Genomic DNA, 17805 nt, shown 5'->3' with positions numbered 1-17805 from the left:
CAGAGGGCATAAATTCAAATTGAGGAAGGACGGATGTCGGATAGATGTGCGGAAATTTGCCTTTGGCCAGCGGGTGGTTGGTTGGTGGAACCGACTTCCATCACTTGTTGTTGAAGTTGATAGCCTAAACAAATTTAAAGCTCAACTGGACAGGTATTTCGAACGAACGGAGGGGTGAAATGGGAGTGGGTTTTTTTTTTTTTTTTTTTTTGGCTGATGCTGAATAAGCTTACTTTCTTGCATCGTATGCCTCTACTAATGCTAATGCTAATGCTAATTTTAATTTCCCAGATATTGACTGGAATTTGTGGGTTGGTCACTCGCACACTAGCAAGGCTTTTGTGGATTTACTGGATGATTGTTCTCTACATCAGCATGTTCGTGAGGCAACAAGAGGGAGCAATACTCTTGATCTGATTATCAGTAGTGATTCTTCATGCATTAAGAATCTGCAGGTAAATGAACCACTAGGTGCAGTGATCACAGTGTGTTGAAGTGGGATTTACTCAAGGAGGTAACTACCATCAGAGGTAAAGGGAAGGGTTTTTGTTTTCGTAAAGGCGACTATGATGGTCTGGGACAGTATTTAAATTCTATACAGTGGGACCAACTGATGATGTTACCAACAGCAAACTTAAAATGGGAGGCATTCAAGGAACTAATCTTGGAGACTACCAGGCTTTACATACCAACTAAGAAATATTGTTCAAGGTTTAGGCCTAAATGGTTGTCAGATGAACTAATGAGACATGTGGCAGAGAAGAAAAATGCATGGGATACATACAAATTAATGGGTGACATGGAAGCCTATGATAGATATAAGTTGGTCTGTAACCAAGTCACAAAGGAGATTAGGCAGGCAAAGGCAGACTACGAAAAATCCTTGGCAAAGGATGCAAAGAAAAACAGAAAAGGGTTCTTTACATATTTAAACTCAAGAAGGAAAGGGATGAATCATATTGGTCCACTGGATATTGATGGTTCAACAGTTGAGGATCCTGCTCAGGTGGCTAACAATTTAAACGACTATTTTGCATCTACCATTCACGCATGAGGAGTTATTCAGGAAGGAGAATGATGTAGGTAAAGTAAACATTGGCAGTGAGCTGGATGATTTTGTAATAACTGAGAGGAAAGTGGAGGAGAGATTGTTGAGGATAAACATAAAAAAGGCACCTGGGGTGGATGGGATCTATCCAGTTATATTAAAGGAGGCAGCAAAGGAAGTAAGCAAGCCCCTAGCCATAATTATGAGAGCTTCTTTGGACTCAGGGGAGATACCCATAGACTGGAGATGTGCAAATGTAACCCCAATTCACAAAGGAGGATCAAAGGCTGACACAAGTAATTATAGACATGTTAGTTTAACATCTGTTCCAGGTAAATTAATGGAGGCACTGGTTAAAGAAGCACTGCAGGATCATCTAGACAAGAATTCAGTTATAGCTCAGACGCAGCATGGTTTTGTTAAGGGCAGGTCTTGCCTGACCAATTTGATTGGATACTATGATGTAGTCACAAAAGAACTGGATGCAGGGAATAACTTTGATATTATATATTTGGATCTTAGAAAGGCTTTTGATACTGTTGCACATGGAAGACTGCTGCACAAATTGGAGCAGTGTAGCATTGGAGGCAAATTGCTGCTGTGGATAAGGGGATGGTTGAGTGGCAGAAGACAGAGAGTGGTAATCAATGGACACTGCTCAACGTGGACTAATGTTGTTAGTGGAGTTCCTCAGGCTTCAGTGTTGGGTCCGTTGTTGTTTTCGGTGTTTATGAATGATATTGATGATGGGATATCAAGTTTAATGTCCAAGTTTGCAGATGATACAAAGGTTGGCAGGGTTGTTAAGGACACTACTGACGCTATGCTGCTGCAACAGGATCTGGAAAGGTTGAACAGATGGGCTGAGAGGTGGCAAATGAAGTTTAACATTGACAAATGTAAAGTACTACATATGGGAAACAGTAACCCCAGAGCAACGTATCAACTCTGCGGTACTACAATGACAGTGGTGGAGAATGAAAAGGACCTGGGGATAATTGTGCAGGCAGATATGAAGTTCTCTGAGCAGTGCAGACGAGCTGCAAGAGTAGCTCATGGTGTCTTGTCAATGATAAAGAGGAATTTTTCTAGCAGGGATAAGGAGGTGATTATTCCCTTGTATAAGGCAATGGTTAGGCCACATCTTGAGTACTGTATACAGGTCTGGAGGCCTCATTTCAGGAAGGATGTGGAGCTGCTGGAACGGGTACAGAGAAGGGCAACAAGATTAGTGAATGGAACAAAGGGTTGCTCTTACGAAGAAAGGCTTAAGTTTTGCAAATTACAGAGTCTGGAGACTAGGCACCGGAGAGGTGATCTGATAGAGGTGTATAAGGCTTTGAATGGTTTGAGCATGCTCAATGCCAATGGGATTCTTCATCTTGCTCAGAATAATCAGCTCAGAGGGCATAAATTCAAATTGAGGAAGGACGGATGTCGGATAGATGTGCGGAAATTTGCCTTTGGCCAGCGGGTGGTTGGTTGGTGGAACCGACTTCCATCACTTGTTGTTGAAGTTGATAGGCTAAACAAATTTAAAGTTCAACTGGACAGGTATTTCGAACGAACGGAGGGGTGAAATGGGAGTGGTGTGTGTTTTTTTTTTTTTTTTTTTTTTTTGGCTGATGCTGAATAAGCTTGCTTTCTTGCATCATATGCCTCTACTAATGCAAAATAAAAAAAAAAAAAATAATGCAAAATGAGTAAAATACTTAAAAGGTGTGAAAAGGAAGCATCCTGGTGAAGACACTGCAGATTCAGAGAGAAAAAGAAAAAGCAATATCGATAAACAGAGGTGTACTGGGATAAAAAATTCTTCCACGGGAAAATTTGTACTGGCCTCATACTATGGTTTATGGCCAAAATCACACCGGCCTCCAGCCCACGGGGGTTACCCCGGTAAGGCTTATGGCCAATCCGCCTCTGTCGATAGAGAAAAAATATGAAATTGTGAAACACTTTGATTGAAATGAAAGACCATGTGATATTGCACGTTCTACAGGCCTAAATGAGGCAACGTCGAGAATTAGAAGGATGCATAAAAACAACTTTCATAGCAGAAACAACTCAATGTGTAATTAAAATCCGTTACATCAATTCACAAAGAATTTTATTACGTAATAGTCGTAATAAAATATGTAAGTATTTTATTAGGATAATTTATTGTGTTTGGTAATGTTTTGGTTAAAAATATGTGTTCAATCTTTCGTGGTCCGCACCTAACCCTATTTTTTCCATAAGGCTTGTTGTTTATATTGCGCAATTTTGCATTGCACAAGGGTTTCTAGGAACATAACTATCGTGCTATACAAGGACTGACTGTATACGTGGCCTCAATTCTAATCTCAACGATGTCTATTTCTACTTGCAGTCTGCCAAACCCCCATGTACTTTTTCTGACAGAATCTGTTATTGGTTGATTCAACTACTGCTCATCTCAGATGCCCAAATTATTCGCTCTATGATTCTTTCACCTCAAAGGTGGTACTTGTGGATATGTCCGATATTCCTTGTCAGAGACTTGGTAATTTGGAATCTCTGGCTTAAAATCTCTCTACCTCATTGTGTCAAGTTCATCTCTTGTCTCTACCATTCCCCCAACTCCACTAATCACTTGGAGCTCTTTGACTTCCTCATTTTGCAACTTGATTTTCTCCATTCCAACTTTCCTAACAGTGAGGTAATTTTCCTTGGTGATTTTAATGTTCACAACTCTAGCTGGCTTCCGTTTTCTAGTGACACCGACCCAGCTGGTCGAGATGCTGAGGCTTTTGCAACTACTAATTACCTTGCGCAGATTGTTCATTTATCTACAAGAATACCAGACAATCCTAATCCTACAGCCAACACACTTGATCTGTTTCTCACAAACAGTGCTTCTAAGTACACAGTTGAAGTGAGAGGTCCTTTAGGCACTCCAGATCACAACTTGGTGATTGTCTCTTCTCCAATGGAGCCTTTATCTCATGGTTATTCCCAACCTTGTGTTGTTTGGCATTACAAGAATGCAAAATGGGATGACCTACAAGATTTCTTTTCCTTTATCGGATTACTGTTTCAAAACTTCTGATGTCAGTGTTTGCTCAGATCGTGTAAGTGTAGTTATTCTTGCAGGAAAGGAATCCTTTATCCCACTCTCCACTTTAAAATCTCGTACCTTATCTAAACCTTGGTTTTCCAATAAATGTGCTAAGGCTGTTCAAGAGAAGAATGTTGCATATCGTAATTGGCTTGTTTCTAATTCTTCAGTTTTATTTTCTGCCTACACCAAAGCTCGCAACAATTGTAAAGCAGTTATTAATCAGTCCAAACTAGAGTTTGAACAGGCTAAGAGTAGAAAACTTGCTTCTTGTTCTAATGGTAGCCAAGCATTCTGGGCTCTTGCCAAAGCTGTTGGCCGCAACTTTTGCCCATCTCTGCCCCCACCTCCGTCCAAATCAGATGGTTCTGTGGTCACTTCAACCAAGGATAAAGCTGACATGCTTTTTTTTTTTTTTTTTTTTTGGCTGATGCTGCATAAGCTCATACATTTGCTATCTTTCATCACATGCCACTACTACTACTGCATCCCATTTTTCTTCCAACTCATGTGTTAATGATCTTGGTAAAACACCTCCCACCATATCCCAACATGCTCCATTCAACATGCTCCTGTGGTCTTCCGTCAAAAGGATGTCAGAAGGATTTTGACGAATCTTGATGCTAAGAAAACTCCAGGTCCGATGGTATTTCTCCTCTTGTTCTTAAAACCTGTGCTCCTGAACTTACTCCTATCCTTTGCCGCCTTGTTTGTCTTTCTTATTCCAAAGGTGTTTTTCCTTTTGCTTGGGAATTTGATCATATCCGGCCAGTTCCTAAAAACGGGGACAAATCCTATCCAGTTATCGTCCCATTGCAATTACTTCTACTCTAAAGTAATGGAGAAATCAATTAACCGCGAACTGTTAAACTACCTAGAAACCTTCTGCCTGATCAACGATCGCCAGTATGGATTCCGCCAGTGTCGCTCCACTGGTGATATTCTGGCTTATGTTACCCATTTATGGACAAATTCAACGGAAACGTTCGGTGAAACAAAATATTGCTCTTGACATCTCAAAATCTTTCGATCATGTTTGGCATAAAGGTCTTCTAAACAAACTTCCATCTTATGGTTTGCCAACGGTTTTTTGTAATTGGTTATGCAGTTTTCTCTGATCGCTCACTGAGAGTGATGGTAGATGGCTCTCTGTCTTCTAACTTCTCCACTAATGCTGGTGTCCCCCATGGTTCAGTTCTTTCCCCCACTCTTTTCCTCTTCCATTGATTAATGATATTAATGACCTTCTTCCATTGACTGGAAATCCTATCCATAGTTTTGCCGATGATAGCACATTGCATTCCACTTTCCATTTTGAGAAACCTTGCCCCGAACAATCAGATTCAACTTCTCTAATATCTGCTTCCAATTCCTTAAATGCCAATCTCTGGTTTATTCTCCAGTGGGGCAAAGACAACTTAGTTGATTTCAATCCTTCTAAAACTCAGTCTTGTCTTATATCTTGCAAAAAGGATTCTGTTGCTCCTATGCTTATCTTTGTTGACACTCCGATTTCTAGGCAAAATGATATATCTCTTTTGGGGATTACCCTGACTTCTAATCTCTCTTGGTGCAAGTACATTAGAAATATTGCCCTACCATGGAATATTGTTCCCAAATTTGGGGTTGTGCCCCCAAATCCTCTCTCAGGCTTCTTGATTCCATTCAGAAGAGGGCAGTTAGGTTAATTAATGATTCATCTCTAACAGAGTCTCTCCACTCGTTTTCTCTTAGACATACTGTTTCTGCTACATGCCTCTTCTACAGATATTTCCATGGGCACTGTTCTTCTGAATTGGCTTCTATAATTCCTGCTCTCTCTCCTTCAAAACAGTTCGAACACGTGCAGCCACAAGCCAACATCCATTTTCTGTCCAACTTCAAACTCACAGAATCAACTTTTCATCGTTCTCGTTTATTTATTCTACTGCCGTTTTCTGGAACAACCTTCCTTCATACGTATTTCCTGAAAATTACAGTCTACAGAAGTTCAAGTCTAATATCAACAAATATCTTCTTTCGTCTTCTCAACCTCCAATCCAAGCACGGTACTAAGTACTAAAAAAAAAAAAAAAAAAACCACATAACACTGAGGATCAAAACAATATTCAGCATTTACAAATGCATTTACATTAACCACATTTTTTTTTACGAAGTTCGTCTTACTTACTTATAATTGGAGCAGTGTGACATTGGAGGCAAATTGCTGCTATGGATAAAGGGGTGGTTGAGGGGGAGAAGACAGAGAGTGGTAATCAATGGACACTGCTCATCGTGGACTGATGTTATTAGTGGAGTCCCTCAGGGCTCAGTGTTGGGTCCATTATTGTTTTCTGTATTTATAAATGATATTGATGATGGTATATCAAGCTTAATGTCCAAGTTTGCAGATGATACAAAGGTTGGCAGGGTTGTCAAGGACACTACTGACACTATGCTGCTGCAACAGGATCTGGAAAGGTTGAGCAGATGGGCTGAGAGGTGGCAAATGAAGTTTAACATTGACAAATGTAAAGTACTACACATGGGAAACAGCAACCCCAGAGCAACATATCAACTCTGTGGTACTACACTGACAGTGGTAGAGAATGAAAGGGACTTGGGGGTGGTTGTGCAGGCAGATATGAAGTTCTCTGGGCAGTGCAGACGGGCTGCAAGAGTAGCTCATGGAGTATTGTCAATGATATACAGGAATTTTTCCAGCAGGGATAAGGAGGTGATTATTCCATTGTATAAGGCGATGGTCAGGCCACACCTAGAGTACTGTATACAGGTCTGGAGGCCTCATTTCAAGAAGGATGTAGAGCTGCTGGAACGAGTACAGAGAAGGGCAACAAGATTAGTGAATGGAACAAAGGGGTGCTCTTACAAAGAAAGGCTTAAGTTTTGCAAATTACAGTGTCTGGAGACTAGGCACCAGCGAGGTGATCTGATAGAGGTGTATAAAGCCTTGAATGGTTTAAGCATGCTCAATGCTGATGGGATTCTTCCTCTAGCTCAGAAAAATCACCTGAGAGGGCATAAATTCAAATTGAGGAAAGACAGATGTAGGATAGACGTGCGGAAATTTGCCTTTAGCCAGCGGGTGGTTGGTTGGTGGAACAGACTTCCATCCCTTGTGGTGGAGGTTGATAGCCTAAATAAGTTTAAGGCTCAGCTGGACAGGTATTTTGAACGAACAGAGGGGTGAAGTGGAAGTGGGTTTTTTTTTTTTTTTTGGCTGATGCTGCATAAGCTTGCTTTCTTGCATCAAATGCCTCTACTAATGCTAATGCTAATGCTGTTATTTTTTTCCTTTTGATTCGTACTTATTTTACATTTTGCATATATTTTCCTTTTTTTTTTTAATGATCTTCTTTATATAGGAACATCTTTATATAGAACTTCTTTTTAATGAACTTCTTACTTATAAGTACGAAATGAAGCAAAATGACCTATTGGATTTCAACAGAAAAGCGAAGGAAGCAAGAGGAGTTAATCAAGCAATGTTTTGATTATTGTTGAAGTATGTTACACCTTAAACCTTTAGTGAAATAGATATTCAGCATTATAAATCAGAAGAGCAATTGTAGAGTCGCCTTTGCAAGAGGATCTAACAGAGAAAGTTAGTCATCCCCAGTGATGCTTATTCATCCACTAGTGCAGATGAATCTAGTGAAAATACTATGAGCAGAGAGAAGATTCTGAAAAGAAAGAAGAATAAACATATTTTTAAAGTATTCTTACATCACTTTTTGGCCTCTCCAAGACCAGATAACTTGAGAATTTATTTTATTAAGAAAGGTAGTGAATATTTTCAAAATAAGGATGGTCCTTTTTACACTGTTGAAAGAGCAGGAGAAAAAATTAAAGGGAAATGTTGAGAGCTAACAACTTTCTGGTTTTTTGAGACTGCCAAATTGAATAAAAATTTTAAGAATATGGTTGGTTTATTCTCCATCATCGGGAAATTTATTTTGTTTTTGCTGCAAACTATTTTCATTGGAGAATAAAGAAATTGAAACATCCAACTTTATCACAGGATTTAAAATTGGTGGTAATTAAATCCATAGGTTTCTGACCAAGAAAATAGTGAATAGCATCTCTCTTGCTTGGAGAAATAGAAAACCTTAAATGAAGGGTTGAAGTTTCAACAAACTATTGACCACATTCCACAGTACTGGATAAAGAAATAAAGGAAGAAAGAAAGAAACAGAGAGATGTTTTACATCAGCTTTTAGTGTAATCTTATTTCTTGCTCGTCAGAATCTTCCTTTTTGTGGACATGATGAATCCATATTTTCTTCAAATTAGGAAATTTTAGAGAAATGGTAGATTTGTTATCAAATTATGACCCTCTTTTGAAAGAACACATTTTAAGAATTGAATGTTCATCTGATAGGAAAGAACCTTCATATTTATCACCAGAGATTAAAAATTGTTCATTAACATTTTAGAAAATTATGCGAGAACAAAAATAGTTGCCAATAATATAAAACAAGCTAAATATTTTGGAATTCTGTTTGACAGTACACCAGATATATCCCATGCTGACTAAATGTGTGAAGTAATTAGATAAAGTTGAAGTGAAGGAGTCATTTTTATGCTTCTTCCCCATTGTTTGAAAGACCATTGCCGAACTCACAAAAGAAATTTTGAATAATTTAGAAAAGGATCGACTGGATATAAATCTGTGCCATTGTCAAAACTACAATAATGCTGCAACTATGCACTAATTCATAGTGGGGTCCAATCTAAAATTAAGAAAATTAATCACAAAGCATTTTTATGCCATATGTAAAAAATTCGTTAAATTTATGCAGAGTGCGTTAATTTACAATTGTTTAGTCGTGCAAAGCCCTGGGGGCTCAAATCTGGTGAGTATGGTCTTGGCACGCCCAGGTTCCTGAGCTGGATATAATCTTCTCTCTCTCTCTCTCTCTCTCTCTCTCTCTCTCTCTCTCTCTCTCTCTCTCTCTCTCTCTCTCTCTCTCTCTCTCTCTCTCTCTCTCTCGGTATTCAAATTTATTTTGGCTGGTGCAGCATAAGCCTCAGGCTTCTTTGCATTACATGGCTAATAATTATAATAAGAATAATAATAATAATAACAACGACAATAACCTTCTTTGGAAAACCTTTATTCTTTCTTTTAAGTCTCTCCGCACTGTTTGGAAATAATGAACAAACATACAAGAATGACAGTCAAAAACTTGCCCAGACAAGGTGGAGTGCACATTATGAATCTGTAAATATGGGCAAAATGAATTTTGAAAAAATAACTCCCTCTCTATAAAGCCTATGTGGGTAGCACAGTTGGTGAAATCACCGTCTTTCCCACACCGAGTGGAAAAAACCCAAGTTCGAGTCCCGTTGATGACGTGAAGACTTTTTATGGGTCTTTTTCACAATATAGCTAAGTTAGTCAGTCTCAGGTGAGGGTAGCATGGTTTTTTCTCTTGGAAACTCTGGTTTTTTGTCCAACAAACAGAAAATCGAACTCAGAACACACACACAATTTACAGACAATATACATGGATGGAGCAATATGGCTTTAGATGCTGATGCTCCTAAAACCATGTTACAACTTGAACAACAATAACAATTCTGCTCTAACAACATTGTGCAAACCTCAAGATACCAGACCTCAAGATACCTATAGATACCAGAGGGAATGCTGAAATTTTATCATCTCCACGTGATTTTTATTTTCTAAGTTATCCTTCTTTCTGGCACAAAATTATACAAGAAGTTAACCTTATACAAAAATATTTACAAATAGTCGGAATAACCCTTGAAAAATGTGTTGTAAAGTTACAGACCTTAAAACTGTTTATTAATGAAGAAAGAAATAAAATTGTAGAAAGGGCTCTTCGATTCGCAAATACAATTGGTGAGGAAGTGGACATTTCAATATGAAGAAGAAGAATAAGGATAATAAAACAAGTGCCAGGAGAAATGATGAAGGATGCTGGTCTGTTACTCCAAGAAGAATTAAAAGAGCGATGTATGAAAGACCGGATAGCTTTCATCGAGTATTGGCGGTTCAGTCGAAACCGATGGATGAAATTCTTTCAATGTTTGCTATTATTTTACCTTATAATTTGGTTGTTGCGAAGAAAGAAGAATAAGAAATGCATGTTTCAAACCTGACCGAAAATTTTGATGAATTTCATCATGAAGAAATTGTGTTAAATATTAGCCAACTAAAACGTCACTTACAAGCTGCAAAAATAATGTTGAGGAAGAAAAAGAGTGGACAGCTTTGCAGCTTGTAGAGTTTATTATAAAGTGAAATTTTTTGGAATCTCTACCAAATTTATTATTGTGTTTAAGGTTCTTTTTAACATTATGTGTATCTATAAATTCTTGTGAAAGAACCATTTCCAAATTAAAAATTACTTCTGCTCATCAGTGGGTCAGACTAGATTATCAAATCTAGCTATATTATCTACTGAAAATGAATATGCGAGTAAAATTAATTTCGATGAGGTTTTCGATAAATTTTCTGAAATGAAGACAAGAAATGAAAACTATAACTCTTTTCTCTTATTGATTTTCACATTTTGTATCTCTTTTTGTTATTATTTACTTTATTCACTGAATTTTTAATGTTCCTTAGTTTTCTGTGTCTTAAAATCAATTTAGGTTTAAGAATTTTTTTTCAAGTTGATAACATTATTTAGAGGGTGATACTAGAAGTATCTGTCCTGGGTGCAAAACACTGTATCTATGCCACTGTATTTAACAATACCATGCAGAGTACATGAAGTTATTTAGTGTGCTACATAGATTTTCAAGAGATTCTGTTAACATTTTCATTAAGGAATATTAATTTTTAAAATAGGTTGTTGTTATGGAAGTAAAAGGACTGAAATCTTTGGCACCAAATAGAATTGTATACTGTACAATGGAAGTTGAAGGAGGAGAAAAATTGCAGACTGACCATGCAGAAGCATCAAAGCCAATGTAAGCTCAGTTTCATTATTTGATTTCAAGGAGCATAATCTATATACATTGTAGTGATCTAATATGAAATAAAAAATTTCTAAAATTTAATTTTTATTTTAAAATTAATGCTGTAACTTTAGTAATGTTTCTATTATAATTAATTGCACATTTTTTTTTTTTTTTTTTTTAGTTTGACTAAAATCAATTTTACCACACCTCTTTAATTCGTTTTTCTTTTACATTGATCCTGCTATGATCCTGTTATAATCTTACTGCCGTGCTAGTTTTAGTTATAACAAAATGATTACAAAAAAAAATATATGCGAATGCTACCTCCTTTATTATTTAATAAAGGAGGTAACATTCGCATATGCTACCTCCTTTATTAAATAATAAAGGAGGTAGCATATGCGAATGCTATATGCTACCCCCTTTATTATAAGAATAAAGCAGGTAGCATGATAACATATTCGCTATATGCTAAAAAAGACAGTAGCAAATTTTAAAATTGAGAAAAGAGTTCAACAAGGAGACACTATCTCCGAAGTTGTTTACTGCTGCCCTTGAGGAAGCTTTCAGAAGATTAGACTGGTCACAGAAAAGAGTCAGTGTGAATGGAGACTACCTAAACCATTTACAATTTGAAAGTGACATTGTGGTCATAAGCAATGATCCCCAAGAATTAGAGGAAGATTTTAATCAGTTATGCAGAGTTAGTAAGGATTTTAGACTAAAGATGAATATGAGTAAAACAAAAGTACAGCCGCCTCCGTAGCCAGGTGGGAAGGAGCAGCAGTGCGTAGCACACGCTTCTTCATTAGACTGGGGTTTGAACCCGTCACCACCAAATACGGAGGATGCGGAAAGGTCAGGGAATGACCACCGCATATCCCGGAGCAATATGGCCTTAGTTGCTAATGCTCCTAAAAACCAAATAACAAACGAAAGAAAAGTAATGATGAACAAGTGTGCCAGAGATAGGGATATAATGATTGAAGGAGCAGTAATTGAAAAGGTGGAGTCATCTACTTATCTGGGACAAGTCATTAGCTGTAATAATGATAAATAGCAGGAAGTCAAGAGAAGAATAAATTTTGGATGGATAGCAGTGCGTAGCACACGCTTCTTCATTAGACTGGGGTTTGAACCCGTCACCACCAAATACGGAGGATGCGGAAAGGTCAGGGAATGACCACCGCATATCCCGGAGCAATATGGCCTTAGTTGCTAATGCTCCTAAAAACCAAATAACAAACGAAAGAAAAGTAATGATGAACAAGTGTGCCAGAGATAGGGATATAATGATTGAAGGAGCAGTAATTGAAAAGGTGGAGTCATCTACTTATCTGGGACAAGTCATTAGCTGTAATAATGATAAATAGCAGGAAGTCAAGAGAAGAATAAATTTTGGATGGATAGCATTCAGGAAATATAGTCACACACTGAGGAGCAATATCACAATTTGTCTGAAACGTAAAATCTTTAACCAATGTATACTCTCCACCATGACTTATGGAAGTTAAATTTGGGCACTCACCAAAAGAATGGAAGAGAAGCTGAGAACTACACAGCGAAGAATGGAACGAATTATATTGGGAATCAAACTGTTAGATAAGAAGAGAAACACATGGATTAGGCAGCAAACTCAAGTAAAGGACATTATTATCAAAACTAAAGAACTAAAATGGTGTTGGGCAAGACACATAGCTTGAAGACATGTTGACAGATGGACTAGGAAAATAACTGAATGGTACCCAAAAGGAGCTAAAAGAAATCCTGGAAGACAGCAACGGAGATGGACAGATGATAGTCACGAGTTTGTGGGTAGGAAATGGATTACCGTTGCACAAAAGAGAAGGAACTGGAAAGTCTCTGGAGAGGCCTTCATCCTGCAGTGGATTGAAAATGGCTGATGATTCAAAAGAAACATGTTTATACAGCATCAGTCAAAAAAAAAAAAAAGAAAGGAAGGAAGGAAGAAATAAATAAATAAAATAAATATCCTAAATAAGGCATATGTTATAGAGTTACATGTGCTACATGCATGTAACTCTACAACGTAAATTATTACATGAATGTGCTATAAGGTATAAGGTATGCTAGTGTCTAACGGCTCCTGGGATTTCTCCCATCTCCGCGGGTGTACATTGTATCGGGGCCAGAGATTTGAAGTGTGTGGGGGTCATGTGCTGTGTATTGTGTTGTGCCCTTTGTTCCTCCGGTCTATTAGCCGCCGAGCCCCTAGTGGGACCCGACGTTACCACACCATGCCACGGGGAGGCTGACCGGGTGTACCACTGTAGCTAGAGTACTCTGGCGGGTCCTGCCACCTACTTTCCTGGGATTTCAGTGGCTAGGACCAGATTTAAGAATGAGATGATCGCTGTTTCTTGAGCAACGGTTGTAATTTTAACAGAGCGTAGGGTTGTTCGCTGATAACTTGTTCTAGGGCCAAATAGGTCGGGCAGTAATTTTGATGTTTTTAGATTTAGACCTGTGGGGGCATGAGTGTGTGTGTATATAAAAATATATATACACACACACCCACACACAAATATATATATATATATAAACTAAAAAAAAAAAAAAAAAAAACGTTGTGCAAGAGAAAAGTAAGGGAGGAAGGCAAAAAGACTGGAGGGTAGGAAACAGAAGAAAGGGGCCAATAGAGAAGATGGCCCCTGATGACAGTGTGGCATGCCCAACGCCTCACCAGAGAGAAGAGTGGGGTGACGGGTGGACGAAAACCACCTCCCCACAAAAAAAAAAAAAATAAAAATAAAAAATAATAATAATAAATAAAAAAAAAAAAAAAAAAAATCATTCTGTAAGAGAAAAATAGGGGGGGGGGAGTAAAGAACGGATGGCAGGAAACAGAAGAAAGCCGGGAAAAAAAAAAAAAAAATGAGAGAGAGATATACCCCGCAAGTTCAGGGTAGGTACAGCTAGCACGGCCAGTCAGTTGCAGCCGACAACTTGCTGGAAATCCAGCAGTGTGAGTGCTGCTATGGTGGATGGGTCATGTTCAGTAAGGTCTAGTTCAGGTGCCGTCATTGGGACTCCATTTGGTGAGTCTTTGTCGCATTTTCAATTAAAAAAAAATATATATATATATATTCAAACATAATACAGCCACTCCCTGACTTACATAAGGGTTGCATTCCGCAGAACTCTATGTAAGTCAGAATTTCCCAAAACAGTATATCAAAGGCTGACACAAGTAATTATAAACCTCTGAGTTTAAATTCTGTTCCAGGAAAATTAATGGAGGCACTGGTTAAAGAAGCACTGCAGGATCATCTAGACAAGACTTCAGTTATAGCTTGGACACAGCATGGTTTTGTTAAGGGGAAGTCTTGCCTGACCAATTTGATTGGATACTATGATGCAGTCACAAAAGAGCTGGATGCAGGGAATAACTTTGATATTATATACTTGGATCTTAGAAAGGCTTTTGATACTGTTGCACATGGAAGACTGCTGCAGAAATTGGAGCAGTGTGGCATTGGAGGAAAATTGCTGCTATGGATAAAGGGGTGGTTGAGGAGGAGAAGACAGAGAGTGGTAATCAATGGACACTGCTCATCGTGGACAAATGTTATTAGTAGAGTCCCTCAGGGTTCAGTGTTGGGTCCATTGTTGTTTTCCGTAATTATAAATAATACTGATGATGGCATATCAAGTTTAATGTCCAAGTTTGCAGACAATATAAAAGTTGGCAGGGTTGTTAAGGACACTACTGACGCTATGCTGCTGCAACAGGATCTGGAAAAGTTGAGCAGATGGGCTGAGAGGTGGCAAATGAAGTTTAACATTGACAAATGTAAAGTACTACATATGGGAAACAGAAATCCCAGAGCAACGTATCAACTCTGTGGTACTACACTGACAGTGGTAGAGAATGAAAAGGACCTAGGGGTAATTGTGCATGCAGATATGAAATTCTCTGAGCAGTGCAGATGGGCTGCAAGAGTAGCTCATGGTGTCTTGTCAATGATATATAGGAATTTTTCTAGCAGGGATAAGGAGGTGATTATTCCCTTGTATAATGTAATGGTCAGGCCACACTTTGAGTACTGTGTACAGGTTGGGGGCCTCATTTTAAGAAGGATATAGAGCTGCCGGAATGAGTACAGAGACGGGCAACAAGATTAGTGAATGGAACAAAGGGTTGCTCTTACGAAGAAAGGCTTAAGTTTTGCAAATTACAGTGTCTGGAGACTAGGCACCGGCGAGGTGATCTGATAGAGGTTTATAAAGCCGTGAATGGTTTGAGCATGCTCAATGCTGATGGGATTCTTCCTCTTGCTCAGAATAATCACCTGAGAGGGCATAAATCCAAATTGAGGAAAGACAGATGTAGGATAGATGTGTGGAAATTTGCCTTTAGCCAGCAGGTAGTTGGTCGGTGGAACAGACTTCCATCCCTTGTTGTGGAGGTTGATAGTGTAAATAAATTTAAGGCTCAGCTGGACAGGTATTTCGAACAAACGGAGGGGTGAAGTGGAAGTTTTTTTTTTTTTTGGCTGATGCTGCATAAGCTTGCTTTCTTGCATCATATGCCTCTACTAATGGTAATACCATCAGGAACATCAGCTTTCTTAGCATCAAGATTCATCAAAATCCTTCTGACATCCTGTTGATGGAAGACCACAGGAGACATTGAATGGAACATATTGGAAATGGTGGGAGGTGTATTACCAAGATCACTAATACATGAGTTGGAAGGAAAATAAGATGCTAACAAGTCAGCTTTATATTTGGCTGAAGTGGAAATAGTACTATCTGGTTTTGAGATAGATGGGAACAGAGATGGGCAAAAGTTCTGGCCAATAGCTTTAGCAAGAGACCAGAATCCTAGGCTGCCATTTGGACAAGAAGCAAGTTTTCTACCCTTAGCCTGTTCAAAATCTAGTTTGGACTGATTAATAACTGCTTTACAATTTTTGCGAGTTTTGGTGTAGGCAGAAAATCAAACTTAAGAATTCAAAACAAGCTGATTACGATATACAAAATTCTTCTCTTGATGAATGGCCTTAGCACATTTATTGGAAAACTAATGTTTAGATAAAGGACGTGATTTTAAAGTTGGAGTGTGGAATAAAGGATTTCATCCCTACAGGAATAATTTGACATGATCTGAACTAACGCTGAAGTTAGAAGTTTTAAAACTGTAATCCAACCAAGGAAAAGAAGGAAAGAAATCTCCCAGATTATCCCATTTTGGATTCTTGTAATGCCAATGAACATGAGATTGACAATGGTCATGACAGAACGTTTCCATTGGAGAAGAGACCATCACCAAGATGTGATCTGAGCTACTTAGACAACCATTCACCTCGACCGTATACTTAGCAGGGTTGATTGTGAGAAAAAGATCACGATTGTTGGCTTTGTGGTTAGAATTGTCAGATTTTATGGTAAGTAAATGAACAATGTGTGCAAGGTGATTAGTAATTGCAAAATGATCAACATCTCGACCAGTTTGGTCCATGTGACTAGAAACGGAAGCCAGCTGGTTTTGTGAACATTAAAACCATCAAGGAAAATTACCTTGCTTTGGACTGAAGAAAGTCACGTTTGAAAGCAAGGAAATCAAAGAGTTCCAAGTGATTAGTGGATTTGGGTAACAATAGAGGCAGCAGATGAATTTGACTGAATGTGATAGAGAGATTTTTCAGCCATAAAAGATCAAAAAGATTTCAAATTTTAAATCTCCGACAGGGAATATCCAAATGGATATATGTACAAATACCACCTTTGAAGTGAAAGGAATCATACAGCAAATTATTCAGACAACTGAGATAAGCAGTGGTTGAATCAATCGATAACTGAGATTCTGTCAGAAAAAGTACATGGGGTTTGGCAGACTGTAAGTGGAAATGGACATCATTGAGATTAGAACTGAGGCCACATATACTTGTGAAATGAATTTGGATGTGTTTGTGAGGTTTAGATCTTTTCCCAAATAAGTTTGCTCTATTAGTTTGACAATTCATGAAGTAATGAAATTTTTGGATATGGCATACACATGGTAAGAAAATACCCAGCTCCTTGATATAATGTGCTCTCGACAATGCCACCCTACACATTGCTCGGACTCCCTCCAGTCACAGTCTGGCAGAGTAGAGGCAGTGAGATTATTTACTAACTGATCCGGAAACCTAGAGAGTTACCAATAGATTCAGTCCGGTGTACTAACTAGTGGTTAGCCTGCAAACACCATTTTAGAGCTGTACTCTCAAAATGTAAGGAAGATTGGATCTTGCTGTGATGTAGTAGTAGTAGTAGTAGTAGTGGCACATGATGCAAGAAAGCAAGTGTAGGAGCTTATGCAGCATCAGCCAAAAAAAAAAAAAAAAAAAAAAAAATCATCACGCCATTCCCTCCAAATGCCTGTCCAGTTCCTCCTTAAATTTATTTAACCTATCAACTTCCACAACGACAGATGGAAGTTTGTTCCAGCAATTAACCACCCGCTGGCTAAAGGCAAATTTCCGCACATCTATTCTACATCTGTCCTTTCTTAATTTGAACTTATGTCCCCGTAGGTTCGTAATCTGAACAAGTGGAAGGATCCCATCAGAATTCAGCGTGCTCAACCCATTCAAGGCCTTATAGACCTCAATCAGATCACCGCGCAGGTGCCTAGTCTCCAGCCACTGCAATTTGCAGAACTTAAGCCTCTCTTGGTAAGAGAATCCCTTCATTCCCCTCACCAATCGTGTTGCTCTTCTCTGTACACGCTCAA

General features: G+C 38.5%; 1 protein-coding gene across 4 annotated transcripts in view; it reads left to right on the top strand.

The window, feature by feature from the left end:
* The window catches only part of Cadps (calcium-dependent secretion activator 1), a 1208856-nt gene that overhangs the window by 202538 nt on the left and 988513 nt on the right, over nucleotides 1-17805 (top strand). For all 4 annotated transcript variants that reach the window (XM_090389907.1, XM_090389906.1, XM_090389908.1 and 1 more), the window contains one exon: nucleotides 10951-11072. In XM_090389907.1, the coding sequence (XP_090246033.1) occupies nucleotides 10951-11072 (122 nt within the window). The remainder of the gene's footprint in view (nucleotides 1-10950; nucleotides 11073-17805) is intronic.

The sequence above is a fragment of the Mastigoproctus giganteus genome, chromosome 2 (genome assembly GCF_048544385.1).
Source record: "Mastigoproctus giganteus isolate SK-2022 chromosome 2, ASM4854438v1, whole genome shotgun sequence".
NCBI classification, from domain to species: Eukaryota; Metazoa; Arthropoda; class Arachnida; order Uropygi; family Thelyphonidae; genus Mastigoproctus; species Mastigoproctus giganteus.
Note: the sequence above shows the minus strand (reverse complement) of the source record. Positions and strands in the feature narration are given on the sequence as shown.